At 44.4% G+C, this 20,332-nt stretch overlaps 5 protein-coding genes and 2 pseudogenes across 8 annotated transcripts; all 7 read left to right on the plus strand.

The window, feature by feature from the left end:
• Positions 1-258: 258 nt before the first annotated feature.
• LOC128754933 (zinc finger protein 37 homolog) lies at positions 259-3,666 on the plus strand. The gene is made up of 4 exons (XM_053857930.1): positions 259-560; positions 984-1,120; positions 1,191-1,296; positions 1,637-3,666. The coding sequence occupies exons 1-4, from the start codon at positions 308-310 to the stop codon at positions 2,542-2,544; spliced, it is 1,404 nt and encodes a 467-aa protein (XP_053713905.1). The 5' UTR covers positions 259-307; the 3' UTR covers positions 2,545-3,666.
• A 1,360-nt stretch (positions 3,667-5,026) lies between these two features.
• Positions 5,027-9,126, plus strand: LOC128754934 (zinc finger protein 436-like). Of its 4 annotated transcripts, none has more exons than XM_053857931.1 (6): positions 5,027-5,450; positions 5,580-5,668; positions 5,971-6,070; positions 7,415-7,500; positions 7,772-7,850; positions 8,039-9,126. In XM_053857931.1, exons 1-6 carry the CDS (start codon positions 5,156-5,158, stop codon positions 8,713-8,715), a joined length of 1,326 nt encoding a protein of 441 aa, XP_053713906.1. In that variant the 5' UTR covers positions 5,027-5,155; the 3' UTR covers positions 8,716-9,126. The 4 variants fall into 4 exon arrangements, with proteins under 4 accessions (XP_053713906.1, XP_053713908.1, XP_053713909.1 ...); XM_053857933.1 differs by having other exon boundaries at positions 8,042-9,126; XM_053857934.1 differs by having other exon boundaries at positions 7,775-7,850.
• A 1,660-nt stretch (positions 9,127-10,786) lies between these two features.
• LOC128753544 (histone H2B-like) lies at positions 10,787-11,124 on the plus strand (annotated as a pseudogene).
• Positions 11,125-12,700: 1,576 nt separating this feature from the next.
• Positions 12,701-13,329, plus strand: LOC128755052 (histone H1-like). Its single transcript, XM_053858250.1, has one exon. The coding sequence runs from the start codon at positions 12,716-12,718 to the stop codon at positions 13,316-13,318; it is 603 nt and encodes a 200-aa protein (XP_053714225.1). The 5' UTR covers positions 12,701-12,715; the 3' UTR covers positions 13,319-13,329.
• A 441-nt stretch (positions 13,330-13,770) lies between these two features.
• On the plus strand, positions 13,771-16,129 carry LOC128755051 (uncharacterized; annotated as a pseudogene).
• Positions 14,767-15,163, plus strand: LOC128755056 (histone H2B 1/2). Its single transcript, XM_053858255.1, has one exon. The coding sequence runs from the start codon at positions 14,788-14,790 to the stop codon at positions 15,160-15,162; it is 375 nt and encodes a 124-aa protein (XP_053714230.1). The 5' UTR covers positions 14,767-14,787; the 3' UTR covers position 15,163.
• Positions 16,130-17,434: 1,305 nt separating the features above from the next.
• On the plus strand, positions 17,435-19,852 carry LOC128753545 (uncharacterized). Its single transcript, XM_053855327.1, is given in 4 exon segments — positions 17,435-17,808; positions 18,772-18,790; positions 18,917-19,000; positions 19,317-19,852. Coding segments are annotated over 4 exon segments (918 nt in total). The 3' UTR covers positions 19,758-19,852.
• Positions 19,853-20,332: the final 480 nt, after the last annotated feature.

The following is a 20,332-nucleotide window of genomic DNA, read 5'->3' on the forward strand; positions in this document are numbered from 1 at the left end:
AAGAATAAATAATCCCATTACTATATTATTTCTATATTTGTGTGTGTACAATTCATATTTCATATTTTAAAGGGTGACCCACGCATTGCTTCATTAGTATAGTATAAAAAGTATATCTCACTCAAATGTGGGCCCTTTAAAAAAAAAAAAAACTGAAAATCGTATTTTATTTTATGTGACGCCATGACGTTACAAGTCAGCGACGTTGTGAAATATTTGAGAGTCGAGAACGTGGAGCGACTGACAGGTAGGCGGGTATTGTCGTCGCCCGGCTGGGAGCTGTACCGCAGACGAGCAGCTGCCGGTGATGGCGGACTGCGTGAGCTTCCACGCGCGGATCGCTTCCATTGTCGAAATTCTGGCCAATTCTGCGGTGGCAGAGATCTGCAAGCTGGTGGACGATGGTTTCGCGGCGCTGCGCTCCCAGATGGAGCTGGAACGGGAGAAGAGTGACAGAGAGAACGACGCCCTGCGGTCGAAGCTCCGGGAGATGGAGGTGAAGATGTGGAGTTACCAGATGAAGCTGAAGAGAGACACGGCTCATTTGAAGCCACTTGAAGGTAGAAGCGTGCTCGATGCTGCGATGTGGAATGAATGAAGCAGGTGCCTGTGAGCAGTCGAAGCATGATGAAGCTGTCAAAGGGCTGTGCGTCATAGCATGTCAGGCCACGTAACAAAAACAACTTATAAATTAACGTGTGCAACATATGTGTGAAGCAATGCACTGTTATTGAAATTGTGTCCTGTGTCATTAGCAATGTATTCTCCGAAAATTCAAATTTATATTCAGTTTATCTTATTTTCTATGAAACAATAACGGCATAATATTAAATTATCCGTTAAAAATAAAATAATGTTTCCTCATGCAAGTATAAGAACAACATTTATTTTGGTATTTAAAGAGAGGAGTGTCCTGTCAAAGAAAGGACTTTCTTTGACAGGCTCATTTGAGTCTAAATTATTTTATGATCTTTCTTCTTCAGTGCTGGACAAGAAGGACTCCTCGGCTGTTCCTGCGACACCCAAAGAAGAGGTCTGGAATTCCACCTCGAAGCTAAAAGTTCAGAAAAAAGATCATCCCATAAGCAAGCACTTCTCCAGCACCAAGCAGAAAGCTGATGTGAGATCTCTAAGCAAGTTCTGCAACTCACGCAAATCATATCATGCTCTGGTTGTGTTGTGTCTGTCAGCAAGTGCAGGACCAAAGTTGGGTGGTTGTTAAACAAGAGAGAGATGAGTGCAACCTGAATCTCAAGGTGCAGGTGAACATCACAGCGGACTGTGGTCTTCCAACTGGTAAGTAATGAAAATGTGATGACGTCTTTCTGGGTTGGTGTTGTGATTGTGGCAGTTTTTTCATCAGTCTTTGGACCTTCTGTCTCTAAGCAAGGAGCAGGAGATTGCATTTTGGAGATGTCTTGGAATCTGACTCCACCAAACTGTCCAAGGAATCGTCACACTCTGCTTGTTAAGGGGACAGTTGTGGTGTAATAATGGATGAAAAAGAAAAAAAGACACTGTGTGGGTGAATAAACATTGGTGCTTGGTGGAGGTCTGCACTCACTATGTGCTATTCTAGTCTCATCTTTGCCTGGCTTTTATAGTCATCATTGATCTTTATCATTATTTCCTACAGTTCCAGAGCCAAACTCTCAATCTGCCTTAACTGATTTCCTTCCGGAGACCAGATCCAGTCTGTCCGCAGCAAAGTCCTCCTCTTCTCCCTCACATCCATCCATGGACCTGACCTGCAGAGCATCAGTCAAGCGTAGGACTATTAAACGGCCATGCAACACTCAGCGGGTTCTGGACCCTAAGAAGGAGTCTATCACTCCTCCAGAAGGTGGTCTTAAACCTGATTGTTCAGCTAAAGACAAAGTCTTCAGCGATGAGAGTGATCGCCTCAACGGTTTGGGTATAGACATGGCCTGGATGCAAGAGAGAGTCACCCATCTTGGTGCGGCTTATGCAGCCGCGCAGCTTGGTTTAGGGGCAACAGATCCGGCTCACACCTCATCGTCTTTCCCGGCACAATCAAGTGGAGAAAGTCTTGACAAGCCTTCATCTATTATCTTCCCTGCTGATGGCCATGATATGGCAGCTTTTGCTGCTCCTTTTGAGTTATCCGCCGCGGCTGCATCTGCACCAACTGCCGCCTCGGCCGCTCAAACAGCTCAGCCATATCAGCCCATCACTGCCAAGGAGCCAGTTTTGTGTCAGGTTTGCGGCCGTGTCTTCCCCAGCATAGCATCCATGGAGTTGCATCAGAGGGTTCACTCTGGGGAGAGACCATACACCTGCCCCCACTGCGGGAAGGGTTTCGCCCAGCCCAATAACCTCAGAGTTCACCTCCTCATCCACAGCGGCGAGAGGCGATATCGGTGCACGCTTTGTGGGAAGAGCTTTATCTCGTCCAGCCATCTAAAGAGGCACCGCACTGTCCACACGCAGGAGAAACCGTACAGCTGCAGCCGCTGTGGACAGTCCTTCAGCCAGATGTGCAGCGTTCGTAGACACCGTCAGCAATCCCAGTGTGGCTTATAGTAGCATGGAAAATATGACAGGAGACCAAATTAAGATGTATTGATAAAGAAGGCCAAAATTTGCTTGTGTTATATTCACCAGTTCTATGGTTTCACATCTCTCCGCATTGTCAACATCAGAGCTGCTCAAACTTGAATATTTCTGTCCACTTCCGAATTAAAACCCTGTGCATGTCTAAATGCTTATTTCGATTCATCATGTTGCCATTAAAAAAAAAGTCTTTTTTTTTTACACATTCATTTTTCTCTGTTTATTTTCGAACATCCTAGCCGATTAGTAGCCAATCGTTGTTTATTATTTTCATGAATACAAAATGTGACTCTGAAGTAGGAAGTCGTGGGTTTGAATTCTTGTGACTTGGCTGGTGCCTAACGGTTGATGGGCGTATGAAGGTGAAGGTGATAGTGTCCTCGTTTCCAGAGCCCACTATTTGGCACTCTGCTCTAAAATATTTGCATTTCAACAGCCTTTGCAATATTTATTTGCAATAAAGCCTTGCAGTGTTTTAAAGCCACCACCTAGTGAGCTCAGTAAATAAGGACATTGTTTCATGAAACCTCATTAGATAGCCACAGCCTAGAAGTATGTGTCTGGATTAATTTTCAGTGCCATTTAGCCGCTATCACTGTGTTCTTGTTTGGAGTCAAGAACTATTGGAAAGCTAATTACCGTTTTTATCTTGACTTGTCATACTGTATCTGTTAGTCTGCCAGGTATTTTACTTGAACCAAGTCGACAGGTTTCCCTGATCTTTGCTCAGTGAAGTGACAAGACACTGGCACAGTTACCCTGAAAACTCTTGTGGTGGACAAAAGCCGACAGTGTTTCCGCACTCCTGCATTGTTGTTTGATGTGACAGCTTACACTTTCAAACAGTCTGTGGTGTGATAAAGCTATAATTAGTTTTTATACTGTTCTTCTGAATCATGTTGAAAGAGTGTTTATGTACATTTTGCTTTGTATGGATTTCATTATTTCTCTCCAATTCATTGGACTGAATATATCAGTAGCAGGCCATGCAATGTGAAGTGTCGAATTTGAGCTGAAACATGCTGTGAATTGAGTAAATGTAAAGTTTTTATTTTTATTTTATTTTTATTTTATTTTACTGTTTCTACTGTAACTGTCTCCCTTTTTATGTAATATGTATGCAATTAATGTTATCAGTGTTCTACTAAAATTAAATGCAGAAAACACAGACATTAATGAAACAAAATGTGTGTTGTGAGATTTTCCTCACTGAGAAGACAGAAAACTACCTAACTAACTACTACCACTACCTCGCGAGTTTGGATCACGAACGTATTCGCAATAGACTACAGTCATGGCCTAAAGTTTTGAGAATGACACAAATATTAAATTTTCACAAAGTGTGTTCCTTCAGGGTTTTTAGGTGTTTGCCAGATGTTTTTATGGTATAATGACATACAATTAGAAGCATTTCACAAGTATCAAAAGCTTTTATTGAGAGTTACATGCAATAGGTCAGTATTTGCAGTGTGCGCAATTCTCCCTGGCATGCTGTCGATCAACTTCTGAACCAAATCCTGACTGATGGCCATCCACTCTTGCATAATCAATGCTTGGAGTTTGTCAGAGTTTGTGGGTTTTTGATTGTCCACCTGCCTCTTGAGGAATGACCACAAGTTCTCAATGGGATTAAGATCTGGAGAGTTTCCTGGCCAAGGGCCCAAAATCGTAATGTTTCGTTCCCTTAGCCATTTTGTTATGACCTTTGCTTTATGGCAAGGTGCTCCATCATGCTGGAAAAGGCATTCTTCATCACCAAATTGCCCTGATGGTTGGGAGAGGTTGCTCTCAGAGGACGTTCTGGTACCATGACTTTACTCCAGTCCTCAGAAGTCAAGTCCTTGCAACAGAATATCAGTCTGTCCCTGATGTTTTTGCAGTATAGAGAAGTGGCTTCTGTGCTGCCCTCCTTGACACCAGGCCTTCCTCCAAAAGTCTTCGCCTTACTGTGCGTGCAGATGCACTCACACATGCCTGCTGCCATTTTTGAGCAAGCTCTCTGAGTGGGCTCACAATATTGCCTAAAAACACAGCAACAAAGGAATGGTACCAGAACGTCCTCCGAGAGCGACCTCTCCCAACCATCAGGGCAATTTGGTGATGAAGAATGCCTTTTCCAGCATGATGGAGCACCTTGCCATAAAGCAAAGGTCATAACAAAATGGCTAAGGGAACAAAACATTAAGCTTTTGTTACTTGTGAAATGCTTCTAATTGTATGTCATTATACCATAGAAACATCTGGCACACCTAAAAACCCTGAAGGAACAGACTTTGTGAAAATGTAATGTTTGTGACGTTCTCAAAACTTTTGGCCATGAGTGCACATTCAACTAAAGAAAAAAATAACCGGTGGTGGGCAGCACACAAGAAGACGAGATACCCTCAAGATGTAATAATGTAATTGGACAGAAGGGGGCAGAAACGCGCCACTGTGGTCCTATAGCGTCACAACGAAGAAGAAGCGAGCTGCTTTCGTGATATAACAGTTCTCTCTAATATATAGTCTCTCCCCGTGACATTTTTAGGAACTTTTGACCACAACTGACTTCTCGTAACGCGAAGTCCACCTCTGCGGAACAATGTCGAACCGCCTGGCATTTCAGACCCAGCTGGCCTCCATTATGGAGGTGCTCGCTAACGCGGCGGTGGCGGAGATTTGCAAACTGGTGGACGACGACTACGCGGTGGTCAGTTTGCAAATGTCACAGTGTCAGAGGGAAAACAAGGCTTTAAAGAGAAAGTTACATCTTCTGGAGCTGAAGATGGCACGGGGCAACGCAGAGCGGAGGCTCCGGGAGAGCTTGAACGGCGGTCGGGCTCGGGTGCAGCTGAACTGCAACGACAGGCACCGACTGACCTCACCGTCTCCTGCGGGTAGGCTGACCAAGTCATTGAAAGCAACCTTTGTTGTAAACGATATTGCAGTTTTGTTTGCGGAAATCTGAGCCGCGGTTGTTGTTAAGTTCTTAAGCAATACAGTGCATTTTCGATTGTTGTTTTTAGGAAGGGAGTTGCATATGAATGTGGTTTTGTGGCCTGAAAGAACACCTGGAGACATCAGCAACTTGATGTCCAGTGAGTCCCAGGAAAAGGTGAGCTGACCTCTCTTCTCAATTCCATTGCCATAAGAAAACTAACGCCAGGAACCATGTGTCATGCCGATTGTGTGAAGGCAATCTCCCCCTTTAGTGTACTATTCAAAGTTATTTTCAATACTAGAAAGTCTCAATTACTGCATTTGTTTTTACAGAGACCCTGATTTCAAATCATGATCACTTCTGCTCAAGCTAGTACATAATCTGAGAATAGACGCTGAAGAGTTACCATGTGATGTAAGCCAGATCGCTCATATTTATCATTCTAATGCCTCACCAATTAAATATCTGTTCTCTAGTCTTCCGATGTGGAACTGGTGGAGCCGGGGCAGCTGCTGTTGAAGGAAGAGAACGCCGAAAAGAACGTGAAACAAGAGGTGACACTTATTGGAGACGATGGTTAGTTGAAGCAGCTGTGTTTCTGCCGAAGTGTGTCTACTAAGGATGCTCTGATTTGTGCTTCCGATCACTGCTCACTTTTTTGTGATCGGAAGTGACAATTAACGATGGTCGATAACTTATGTAGGAAAATACACCTTCAGTGTATCTTCCACGCGTCCGTTTAATCGTGAGAGTAACTACCAAAAAACCAACGAGCTAAAATCAAAAATTATTTAATCCCTGACAGAAGATTCTAATTACCCTTTCGGAGCTCTGGATCTGCAACCACGCCTGACTTAGCCTTACCTCAAGTGGTGGTGGTGTAGTGAGACTGACCCTGACCCTTTTTATACACTTTCAGTCCATCTTGGGGTGTAGTCCCCTGTGATTGGTCCTGGTCGCCATGTGTCAAAGTCCACGTGTTGTGTTGACACCACTCAGTCTGGAGTGACGTTGATCAATCCTTTTGTTATCCATTCTTAGTCCTTTTTGTGGGACGCTGTTATCATTGGACTTACATGACGTGCCAGCTCCGCTGCGTTTGACTGCTGACACTGGCATGTCACAGTTGTGGAGAGTGTGGTGGTTCACCATCGTAGTTTTAAACTTATTTTTAATACGTGGAAATGGAATGCTAATGACATTGGTCGACTCTGAGTCTCAGGACCTGTGTTTATTTTATTAGATGGAGTGGTCCTCATAGGTTCTCTGACACGGTCGTCTGCCTTGGTTCACAATGGAAAACAACCATTTTAGGAGTGAGAATTGTGGTTTTTTTATCACACGAGACAAAGGACTGACAGTTTAATGATTTGGAGGATAGAATGTGACTAAATGATCATTTATTCACGATTTCTAATATTTCTTCAATAGCATCTAGGAAATGTGTCCATAGTTAAAATAAAGTGTTAAGAAACATTAGATACAGCAGACGGACAGCTCAATTTAACCCCTAAATAAAGCTGGCGAGCAGCCTGTCAGACGGCAGCGGCTTCTACCAGAGACGTGAAACATTTAATTCCTCATCTCTACACTTGGTTAACTATTATATTTAAACATAAACAAGTAATGTATTATTATGTATTGTATTCTTGTAATAATTATATCTGTCTGTCTGTCTGTCTATTTATATATATAGTGTAAAAAAAATGTAAACAACCGGTTTATGTTTTTTTCATTTTTGGGAAACAATATTTCAGATTTGAGTTGAAGAAAATTGTTTGTATTCATCTTTGACTTGTTTAATCAAGAGACCTATTGGTTGAATGCAGGATCTTGATGAGTGTGGCAGTGTCTTCGCAGTTTGAAGTTCTCATGTGACTGATAATAATGCTATTCGTTTTTTCCCCCGTCCATCTGAAGGAGTGGTAGAAGTAAGTTCTCATGAGACGTCTGGACAGAGAGGGAATCAGAGTGTCAGGTCCAACGGCAGAATCAACAAAGAGGAGGTTGGTGGCGATTCTTCACTGTTCAAACTTTATGTCAAGAGGTGTGTCATGTGATGAGAAGAGCAAACGCTAATTTGGGACTCAAAGTGACAGAATATTAGGAAGGTTTCATGAGACCAGCTATCAGGACTGGCCTTGTTTTGCACAAGAGTCCAACTTCTAAGAGAGTTGTGGAATATGAAGGTCATGGGCCCGGTCTCTCTATGTTTCATCACATGTGCGTGTTCTCTTGTCTGCATGTGAATTTTAGCTAACTTTTTTTTTGCTTCAGCAGAGTGTGATTCCAGATCTGATGCTTGTCAAAGTAGAGCATGAGGAAGCAGCTATCGCAAGCCAGAGCATACAAGAGGGTGAGCTCATGGAACTTGGATTAGATTAGACGTCTTTATCCCACTCATTCATAAGAAAGCTCGACATTTGTCAACATGTCAACCAATGTGAAAGTGTTCTCTAGTGTTCTCTGGTGTTCACTATAGAAATATGTACTTTTTTTTGCTGGCTGTTGTGATTTGAAGTGATTATACAGTCAATGTCTTAGCAGGACTGGTGGAGTCCAGCACAGATGACCACCGGGGAGATTTGCAGTTGAATGGAACCACTCAGTCTTCTGTCCATCAGTTGCTGGATGTGTCTCGCCACAACTTTGCAGAGGTCAGCTTTGGTCGTGCTTCACTGTGGAATGATGGGGGCGCCGCATACAGTCAGGAAAACATCTTCGCAAGTCAGCCGTCGCACTCATCCGATCCAGTGATCGAACCTGGACATGCCACTGAGGAGTCGAGAAGCTCCCGCCACTCCACAGCTATTGTGTTGCCTCCGGTTATCGATTTGTGCGATGAGTCCAACCCTGGACAGGTGCCAGAAAAAAACAACCAAAGCCCTGCTTCCTGTCATGGACAGGGCCAAAATAATCTTCCTGAGAGTTTTATTGACACACAGCAAGTCGTCCACCCAAAACGGGGTTGTGCGTGCCGCTTCTGCGGCAAAGCTTTCAGATCACCGGCCAACTTGGAATCCCACCTCAGGACTCACACTGGCGAGAGACCCTATGGCTGTAATATATGTGGCAAGAAGTTCTCCCAGTTCTGGAACCTGAAGATCCACCGAAACACCCACACCGGGGAGAGGCCGTACTCATGCCGACTGTGCCCAGGGAGGTTTTCTGATCCCAGCAACCTTAAAAAGCATGTAAAAAGGCACCACCCACAGGTGTAGCCTCACAGAAAACTGCAGCAAGGACTGCTTACCAGAGTCTTCCTAATGTGAGGAACATGAATTGTTTGTGTGGACGCCAAGTCCACATAGCTGTTTCTCTTCACACGTGTATTGGAGACGACTAATCTAAATTGGAACAGATTTTTGGTAGTGTTGTTTTTGAATCGCTGAACATCTGCTTTGAAATGGGGGGGTGGAAAGCAGAATTGCTAAGCAGGTTCGAAAAGCAATAGGGAATGAGAACATACAGGTGACACATCACATTTCCGTATTAAATAACATTTCTTTGGTGAGTCCTTGTAGTCTGTACAGCTGTACTGGTTAAAAAATGTGGCATGGTTAATCCATGCCAAACTGTTGCAATGAAGTCCTATGTTCAACTTCAATTAAAGTCCTGCTGTGGAACATAATGTGTAATTGCCAGATTCATTTTCGTTTCGTTTTTGAACAGTCAGGTTTAAGGCCCATTTATGCTGCCTTTATGTGCGAAATTGTACCTGTCCATTTCCAAACAATGTCGCTGTCACTGATCACATGCTTCCATGCATTTTTTGTGCTGTTCTATTTATCCACCAGTAGGAGCAGCCCAGATGAAATGCTTACAAGAACAAACTCCAAAACAAACATGGTGACTGTAGAAGTCTTGAGGAGTTGAGGACGTATTGGTCATGTACAAGAGGAAACTGAGGCAGCATCATAGGAGGCAGTGGTTGGTGAGGCTGTTACAGTAAATCTCAACTGGAGGATGGAGAATTTCCACCATTGTTTAAGTGTCTCAATAGAGCTATGTATTGGGTAGTGACAGCAACACTGTCCCTATGGTTTCTGGTGGTGCTGCTCTGTTTCATCCGCATCTGTAAGGTTTGTGTAAATGTGCAGAAATACGGTCGAAATGAACGCGGAGCACAGACAGTAGACTGCGTTTGCATCCAGATCCGTATGGAACTTTGAGCATCAATGGGCCTTTAAGAACTTCGCAACATGTGTAGCCATAGTAAACCAAAGATGTCGTCCTATGATGAAAAAATCTGGGACTCTTTATTTTTAATAGATAAAACTCAATAATTTCACTCTAATTTGATGTTTGTCTAAATAGATAGAGTCATGTATCTCTTCAGAATGTTTAATCTTTCTTACTTTGCACTGTGGGAAGAACTAATCGAATAACTGTTAAAATAAGGATTTAAAAAACAAAGTCCTCATTCAAGTCATTGTCCTCTCCCATATGGTCTGTCTTGTTTTCAAAGACTAAAGTTGATTGTGTCAAGGAGTCTAGGCAGCCCAGATGTGAAGGAGAGAATGTGAGTTGAAACATGCTCTGATCATTAAATTAAATATCATTAAAGATTAAAGGTGTTTTGACAACTCTCCTTTTCTTGTATTTGGTCTGGTATTTTTGGCCATCTGTGTCTCAGCTTGTCTCTGAATGATAAAAGGTAGCATTATTACTGTTTCTTTTTTACCCATTATTATTATCGCCCCAATTTTATTTCATCCTTAAGATACCTTATAAGCACACTGTAGAAGAGTGGTAGAAGTAGAGCAGACTCAGATGTGGAGAAGGGAGTTTTGCCCTTGCCATGGCATGATAAAGCCTTGTTGAAAAAGCAATGGCGCTACATGACATGTCTTTATGATAATACACCTAAAGGGATGTGCATTTGTGTTTTTATCAATTAGATGTCCAACTTCCAAAACGTATATATTTGTAGTATTTAATAATTTAATTTAGTGTTTTTCAAGCTTATAAAGAGGTTTTGTCTTTCCCATCATTTGAAGCAAACTTGTAACTCAATTTGCAACGAAGACAACGTCTCAGTTGATGTAATAAGGTAGCAAGATGCAAATCAAGTCGACACAGATCAACGTTGTTTTGCAACGACTACACGACGACCAGACAATGCAGTAGGACTGATGGTCTTTATAGAAACAAAAGCCTGCGCGCCGCTTCCCAGCTCAGCCAATCAAATTCGGGGAATGGGAGACCGTGATTTGCATCTCCTCCTATAAAGTCAGTCGCAGTTTCTCGATTATTATTATTGTATGCTATTAGTTATCGTCCAGCAGCAACATGCCTGAACCAGCCAAGTTCGCGCCCAAGAAGGGCTCCAAGAAAGCCGTGACCGCCGGCAAAGGAGGCAAAAAGAAGAAGAGGGCCAGGAAGGAGAGCTACGCCATCTACGTGTACAAGGTGCTCAAGCAGGTCCACCCCGACACCGGCATCTCGTCCAAGGCCATGAGCATCATGAACTCGTTCGTCAACGACATCTTCGAGCGCATCGCCAGCGCTCCACCATCTCTTCCCGGGAGATCCAGACCGCCGTGCGCCTGCTCCTCCCTGGTGAGCTGGCCAAGCACGCCGTGTCTGAGGGAACCAAGGCTGTCACCAAGTACACCAGCTCCAAGTGAACAGACGTAAAGTCCAATGGCTCTTCTCAGAGCCACCCACTCAAACAAATGCCTGATGTTCCAGATATTAGGAATATGAGGAAACTAGAATTTAAAAAAAACATTGAGATGCCATCAAAAATACGGAGGAGTCACCGTTGCTCAGGGTGGTGTCCTGCCCAACATCCAGGTGGTTCTGCTGCCGGAGAAGCCCGCCAAGGCCAAGTAAATGACTATAGCAACCAAACGGCTCTTATCAGAGCCACCCCCAACCCACCTCCAACGACAGCAAAGCTTTTGTTTCTGCACTGTCAAGTTGTTTATTTTTTTACAGTCAGCAAGTCAGTCACTCAATGAAACATCCCAATCCCTTGTTTTTGATGATCAGACTTAATAGTTTACGTTGACCACTGGTTTAGTTGCTCTGGTGATAAAATATTTCACCTCCTCAAATGTCTACAAAATTAATAGGTAATTAGTTCATTGAAATCAAATACTGTGTATATGTGGTTGCATTGAAACAATCTTCCCCTGTTGTATCATTTTATTCAGAATGTCCATCCATTATCAATGTCCATGTTTGAAGTGAATCTTAATGACACTGAAATTGATTCTCTTGTTTATGACAAAATCTCAGCACCTACTACTGATGCTGTCACTGTGAGGTCACATATAATGTGGCGTCTTTATTACATTTGGATGTGCATTGTATTTGGATTTGAATGTATTTTGATATGAGCAAGGCATGTGAAGAACTGTGATTTGAAAACAACCCAAGGTGAATTAATAATTTCAGGATATTGCTCTTCCTTTTTTTGTATATGACTGTTATATTTATAATATAAACATGTAAAACGGCTTCACAATACACGTCTTCATCATCCAACAGGGAAGTTTTAAACCCTTCTTACGATCCAATCAATGAATAAATCAATTGTAAAGCAGCAACAATTTAAAAAGTTATATCACCTGAATGCAGAAAATAGATTAGCTTTTATGTGGAATATCTTTTCTACTTCTCTCTTTGTTTTTGTAATTTAATTGACCATCCTTTCGTTTGTTGTAGATTGTCTGGGAAAGCTCATTCAAGTCACATCAACAGCCACCGCAAGTTGTGTTTGCTATGCGTTTTGAACCTCATGTTATTACACACGGGTGACGAAAATACACCAAACCCACATTTAGATGGAAGGAAAGAACAGTCTGCTCCACGAACAAGGCGGTTTGGTGACGGTTTCATTCGTTTTACTAGTTTTATTGAAGAAAAACGAGGACGATGTTCGTGAGGATGATCGCTGACTACCGCGATGAGGTGAAGTTATGGCGATTTCTAACAAAAGTATGGGGAGAAATTTAAGTGTCTGTGTGTTGAGTTGGAAGAGAAATGTGTCCGCTATTACATATGTTCATTTACAGTCTTCTATATTTGCCCAGAGTTGTTATTTATCGCTTAGAAAGACGAAGAGAAAGCACAAGTGTGGAGCAGCGTCGCGCTACTCGGGGAGCTGCAGCTGCCTTCACTCTCCACGGTTCTCATGACGCGTTTAAGTACATCCCACACAGTGGAGCGTGTATAGTCTACACAGACGTCTGAGAGAGAAGCACTGTGACCATGGCAGAAGTCGCCCCAGCACCAGCAGCCGCTCCGGCCAAGGCCGCCAAGAAGAAAAAGAGCACAAAACCTGCCAAGAGCGGCCCCAGCGTCGGCGAGCTCATCGTCAAGGCTGTGTCCGCCTCCAAGGAGCGTAGCGGTGTGTCACTAGCCGCCATCAAGAAAGCTCTGGCCGCCGGTGGATACGATGTGGAGAAGAACAAGGCTCGTGTCAAAACCGCAGTGAAGAAGCTGGTCACTGCTGGAACCCTGGCCCAGACTAAAGGCACCGGAGCTTCTGGCTCCTTCAAGATGAGTAAGAAAGAAGCTCCAAAAGCCAAGAAAGCCGCTCCCAAAGCCAAGAAGGCTGCCGCCAAGAAACCCGCAGCAGCCAAGAAGCCCAAGAGCCCAGCGAAGAAGCCGGCGGCCGCTAAGAAATCTCCGAAGAAGGCGGCCAAGAAGCCTGCAGCTAAGAAGGCGGCGACAAAGAGCCCCAAGAAAGCTGCCGCCAAGAAACCCGCGAAGAGCCCCAAGAAGGCGGCTAAGAAGCCCGCAGCCAAGAAAACTCCAGTCAAGAAGGCCGCCAAGCCTAAAGCCAAGAAGGCAGCACCCAAGAAGAAGTAGACGTTCAAATCTCTTCCCCCTCAAAAGGCTCTTTTCAGAGCCACCCACGTCTCCTGAAGAGTTTTCCGATTACTTGAATCACCCGATTTACAAGTCATTATGGTCTCAGATGTATGAAAGACTTGAATCCCTGTCATCCAAGATCCTCATATGAGTTTAATTGTTTACCAAACAATATGAGTAGGTTGTAATATAAAGTATAAAACAAAGCACGTACATATTCACGACGTCACACAGCTAACTCATTCAACTTCACCACGACTGACCAGAAAGGACAAAGAATACCGGATTCATTTGCACAAAACACCAATGGGAAGGCGTGAGCGAAACTCAATCACCAATCAGACCACGTCTGGGAATTACGTCACTGTTCTGACGCCGCCTCGTTCTCCTTAAAAGCGGAGCTGCATCACCATCAGCCTTAATATCTACCAAGATATAATTCGGAAATAATGGCAAGAACCAAGCAGACAGCGCGTAAGTCCACCGGAGGCAAAGCCCCCAGGAAGCAGCTGGCCACCAAGGCCGCCCGCAAGAGCGCCCCTGCCACCGGCGGAGTCAAGAAGCCTCACCGTTACAGGCCCGGCACCGTGGCTCTGCGAGAGATCCGTCGCTACCAGAAGTCCACCGAGCTGCTGATTCGCAAGCTGCCTTTCCAGCGTCTGGTCCGTGAGATCGCGCAGGACTTCAAGACCGATCTGCGCTTCCAGAGCTCCGCCGTTATGGCTCTTCAGGAGGCCAGTGAGGCTTATCTGGTCGGCCTCTTCGAGGACACCAACCTGTGCGCCATCCACGCCAAGAGAGTCACTATCATGCCTAAAGACATCCAGCTGGCCCGCCGCATCCGCGGAGAGAGAGCTTAAACCCACACGCCTCGACTTCATAACGGCTCTTTTCAGAGCCACACACCTTCTCTGAAAGCTGCGTTCTTGTCCGATTAGAAGGTATTGTAAACCAAACTCTGCCAAACTTATCTATATAGTATACTGTATATTAAAACAAATCCTTCAAACATTATAAACCGTTGTTTAATATATTCGTCCAATTAACAGACAGGCAGATAGGAACGGCAGAAAGCGTTAAATGTGTTCTAGTGCCGTTCACCCGTTTTGATGTCTCTTCAAAATATAAAGAACTATTATATTCCCTCATCAAGGCAAGGGAAAGCAAATGAAACTAGTCTAGAATGTGTACTTTCATAATGTTATTGCAGGAATATGACGCGATTGTGCAAAGAGCCATTTTTCATTGCGACAGTATTTTTAAGAACCTTTCCTTTTGTTCACTGAGCAAAAAAACCCACATTCTCGCCGTATAGTCGACTCCAGTGGTCGAGCACGATGGCCCTCGACTCCACTTTTCGTTTCATCCAATCAGAACGAGGCAACGGCACACAGTCGTGTCAGCTCTACCGCTATAAGAGCGCGAGCTGCGCCAGTTGCTCTCATTCGCTACTGTCCAGCATCGACATGCCTGAACCAGCCAAGTCCGCGCCCAAGAAGGGCTCCAAGAAAGCCGTGACCAAGACCGCCGGCAAAGGAGGCAAAAAGAAGAAGAGGACCAGGAAGGAGAGCTACGCCATCTACGTGTACAAGGTGCTCAAGCAGGTCCACCCCGACACCGGCATCTCGTCCAAGGCCATGAGCATCATGAACTCGTTCGTCAACGACATCTTCGAGCGCATCGCCGGAGAAGCTTCTCGCCTGGCTCACTACAACAAGCGCTCCACCATCTCTTCCCGGGAGATCCAGACCGCCGTGCGTCTGCTCCTCCCTGGTGAGCTGGCCAAGCACGCCGTGTCTGAGGGAACCAAGGCTGTCACCAAGTACACCAGCTCTAAGTAAATTAATTCACACCCAACGGCTCTTATCAGAGCCACCCACTTCCTCTGAAGACGTTCCGAAAGCTCATACGTGAACTAACCTTTCTTGTGTCCTGACTTTGTTATATACGAATCGCAATAGAATTTATTGCCATGGTCAGTGGGGGTCCCACCAACTAGGTAAGTGCTTCGAAATAAATATAATATATAATAAATTAATATACTATATAATAAATATATACATAATGTATACCAACGAGTATAATAAATAATATAAATATATACATATATATACTTACAACTTACTTAATATATACTTAAAGGCTGATCACAAATGTAACAGTCTGGGCTGAGGGGAAGAAGCTGTTCCTGTGACGGGAGGCGATGAAGAGTGGGAGCGCTCATCTCGATTGTGTCTATAAAATAAATGGGCATTTGCTGAGAAACAAGTTAACTTAATCATGTCAACTTTGTGTGAAAGTCGGCACAGTCGAATAAATCCAAAATCTGTTTCAAATACAATGGAAAGCAGTATTTCAGTTGGCGCCTGATTACATGATGACGTCAGTGGTTGGGCGGTTCTCTGTTGTGGTTTCGATCACGTCCGCCTAAGGTATATAAAATGGGTCTGACCACTTCAAGTCAGTACTTCGGGTCAAATCGCTTGAGCTATAACGATGTCTGGAAGAGGTAAGGGCGGAAAAGGACTTGGAAAAGGAGGCGCCAAGCGTCACCGCAAGGTTCTTCGCGACAACATCCAGGGGATCACCAAGCCCGCGATCCGCCGACTGGCTCGCCGTGGCGGAGTCAAGCGCATCTCCGGTTTAATCTACGAGGAAACTCGCGGAGTGCTCAAGGTGTTCCTGGAGAACGTCATCCGTGACGCCGTCACCTACACTGAGCATGCCAAGAGGAAGACCGTGACCGCCATGGATGTGGTCTATGCGCTCAAGAGGCAGGGCCGCACTTTGTACGGCTTCGGCGGTTAAACCAATTGTAAACCCAAAGGCTCTTTTAAGAGCCACCCACAATCTCTAAATAGCAATTCTGCGTTGTTGTTTTGTTAATGTATAGCTGCATGAGCCTTTAATAGTATATACCAGGATTTTGACAGTTCCCTGTAAAGTACAGCCAGAATACATTAAGCACAATTACCTCTGTATGATTTTTATTTTAAGGTAAAACCCTATATACACATGTAAATCCAAATAGATTCAGCAAAGAATGTGTCCCTATGCTCCCAGCTCTCCTCCATCCTCATTAGGTGCCTCCAAGGGTCACGCTTTTTATTTGATGTGTAGCACACACAATTTGATTCACATTATGGTTTCAGGTTCCTGATTTGATTCAAGGACGATATCGGTTCGATTATAATAATACGATTAATTAAAACGATGTGACTTGAAATCGACTGTGTAGCTTTTAAGCCACACATTCTTGGCTGTGTAACAGTGAAATTATGACCTGGATACAAGACTAGTGCAGTGTAGTTTCCTAGACTCCTGTTGCTTCTTATAAGTGAATTAATATCAAATAATTCTGGATACTGTAGTCAACAATTAAATGATTACATTACATTACAATTACATTTTTTTTTTTTGCTATACTGTCATATTTCAACATGGTCAAGACACAATTCAAGGTAAAGACTCAATTCAGATGTCAAAATGCGGTGCAGCATTTGAGCAGTCATCCAGTACTACTCACATTTTAATGAATGACGCGGTCTCCTATTTTGAGTGAGGAGTGCTAGAGGGACTGGATCCACTCCGTGTGATGTGATGTCACAGTGAAAGAAAGATTGGCTCAATCGAGTGACGATTAACACCTTTATTGTTATGAATTTGCAGAAAAACACATTGATATAAACTCTTCCATGCATTGCATAATTTCCATTGATAAATCAATGGCTTACTTGCCGACATGCACACATCGATCTAGTTGGATCGTAGGGATATTAATCGATCTACCAGATGAGTCTTTACATCCTAACTTTTTATAGCTTAAAGACATAACACCATAGTAAGGCAGATGTAACAGAATTTATTAAAAAATGCCACAAAAACACAACAATAATGTGCCGAAATCCAAAATGCCCAGCCACGATTCAGTCCAGTCAAGAATCAACCAATGAGCAACATGACAGCAGAATGGTGAGTCATCCTCTACGCTGATTGGACAAGAGCATCAGTGAAACTGGTAACCAATGAATGAGCAGCAGGATGTGCTTAAATACAAGTCCACGAACAACTTGAGCCGTCCATCTTCAGGGCTTTAGAAGCGTGTACGTCAGAATGTCTGGAAGAGGTAAAGGCGCCGGAAAAGCTCGTGCCAAGGCAAAGTCACGTTCATCCAGAGCTGGACTGCAGTTCCCGGTCGGTCGTGTCCATAGGCTGCTTCGCAAAGGCAACTATGCTGAGCGTGTCGGTGCTGGTGCCCCCGTCTACCTGGCGGCTGTTCTTGAGTATCTGACCGCTGAGATCTTGGAGCTGGCAGGAAACGCCGCCCGCGACAACAAGAAGACCAGGATCATCCCCCGCCACCTGCAGCTGGCTGTCCGCAACGACGAGGAGCTCAACAAGCTGCTCGGAGGAGTCACCATCGCTCAGGGCGGTGTCCTGCCCAACATCCAGGCGGTTCTGCTGCCCAAGAAGACCGAGAAGTCAAAGTAGATAACCCTGATCCAACAAACCAACGGCTCTTTTAAGAGCCACTCACTTTATATTACTGAGCTCTGACCCAATCATGTTGACTCTCCGCTCCACTGAATTTAAATGACTCCACAGTGATCAATGGTAATATACAAAATGCATGACTGAAATATAGATCATGACAATGTTAAACTGCGAACTGTCTTCAAAGTGTATTAAATGTGGATCTGCTCAAAGTCACCACATCGTATAATTGAGCGTTTCATGGAAGAGAAATGTATGAACGTGCAGTTGTGAACAAAAGTCCCCCACTCAGCCTCTGGGGTGATTTAAAATAAAACTGTGGTCTGCTGCCTCATGTCAGACCCATCACTAGTCAGTGAGTAGTTAAATGTGCATATGTTGAGTTCTCCCTGGACTGTAGACAGAAACTGGCGATTGCGCTACTGCAATGAGGTACATACCTGTACAGTATGTCTGAGTGAAGAAAATGTTACACTTAAAAAACGGTTGGAACTAATACACAGGGAAGGTTCTCTTTTGTAATTTGTAATACTTTGCCAGCGAGTAAACATCCATTTTTTTTCAAATACAAAACCAACTGCTAAATAAGAGAACACGTATGCTAGTGTTTCGGTATCTTTTCATTGTGTGCGTCTCTTTGTGGACAAATGTACTGTAAATGTACTGAGAAATATTCAGACTCACGATCCCAGCTGAGGTTTGGATCTTGAAAATAAACTTTGCCATACTGATTCGGATGAAGCGCTCCTTGATTATTGCGATTTAAAAAACGCAAAAGAGGATATAATTCCGAGAGACAGGTCCAACTGAGAAGAAGAAGTGTGGCTCCAAGAATGAAAGTGAGACACTGTTGGAAGAGCCAACGACTTCAGAGTGAAGACAAAAGTGTACAGTTTCACTTGTGACTGCAGCGATGTATGGCATTTGTTCAACCTTGTTGTTTTACTTGTTGGAAGACGGAGAGAGAAAACACAAGTGCGGAGCGCTGTCGCTACTTGGAGGAGCTGCAACTGGCTTCACTCTCCACGGTTCTCTTGTATGTTTAAGATCATCATGCTCTCTGCAGCGCCTCAGTCTAGACATACGTTCGCGTGTCACTAGCCGCCATCAGGAAACCTCTGTCCGCTGCAGCATAACGATGTGGAGAAGAACAAGGCTCGTGTCAAGACCGCAGTGAAGAAGCTGGTCAGTCAGATTCTCATCACTGCTCCCCTCAATACTGAGACAGAGTCATGAAAGGCGCCGACCAATTAGCTTTTCAGCATTAACACGCGCATGAATGGAACAACTCGATGCCTTTATTCTCCATAAACTCTTATTACGGGCGAAAATCTCGCTCATTCATTCATTCATTCATTGCTTCTTGAATACCAATTCAGAGAAAACGCTTGTTGGTCACTAACTCCGCCTCCAACATCGGCCCTGCTATAACCTCTATATTTCATTGGAGGAAAGAGTTTAAGCCTAGTTGGGACCGCCCTCCACACCCGGACCTATATAGACGCTGCCCTACTCTCACGATCACATCTCGAGTTCGACTCAATTCTAAGCTACCATGAGTGGAAGAGGCAAAACCGGCGGCAAGTCCCGCGCCAAGGCCAAGTCCCGCTCCTCCAGAGCCGGACTCCAGTTCCCGGTCGGTCGTGTCCACAGGCTGCTCAGGAAGGGCAACTATGCTCAGCGTGTCGGTGCCGGTGCCCCTGTCTACCTGGCGGCTGTGCTGGAGTATCTGACCGCTGAGATCTTGGAGCTGGCAGGAAACGCCGCCCGGGACAACAAAAAGACCAGGATCATCCCTCGCCACCTGCAGCTGGCTGTCCGCAACGATGAGGAGCTCAACAAGCTGCTCGGAGGAGTCACCATCGCTCAGGGCGGTGTCCTGCCCAACATCCAGGCGGTTCTGCTGCCCAAGAAAACCGAGAAGCCCGCCAAGACCAAGTAAAGGCTCCAACACCACAAAGGCTCTTTTCAGAGCCACCCACTGTCAACTAGAGAGAAGTTCATCGATCAAATGTACCTAATGGCCGTTTTTGTCAAATTTCCACTTTCCACAGCCCAGTAAATATACGTGAATGAATAAACGGACATAAACCGCCATGACTAATGACTGCTTTGTAACATACTGATGTTAAGATGATTGGTGGGAAAATAATGCTGAATATATATCTTCTTATAGATATATTTATATATATGAAGCTAAGATGACATATAAAGAGCTATATGCGCAATATCCATGTATAAATAACATGCAACATATGCTTCATTTTCACGCTGATGACATATTCTGTTGACAGCAACGTCCATGATGCCGTCCCCTCAGTCACACTGGAAAGAATATTTATTCAGGGATATGCAGACGATCATCGTCGTAGTTTTACGAGTAGTAGCCATGTACGTGTTCAACCTCATTGTCTGAATAACGGCATAGTGTCCGAGTGAGATCCCTGTCTCACTACCAGGAGATTTGCGTGAACTTTCGAGTGACGTCATAGTCCGCCCTTTTCTCACTGACTGGCT

Source organism: Synchiropus splendidus, chromosome 2 (assembly GCF_027744825.2).
Source record: "Synchiropus splendidus isolate RoL2022-P1 chromosome 2, RoL_Sspl_1.0, whole genome shotgun sequence".
NCBI classification, from domain to species: Eukaryota; Metazoa; Chordata; class Actinopteri; order Syngnathiformes; family Callionymidae; genus Synchiropus; species Synchiropus splendidus.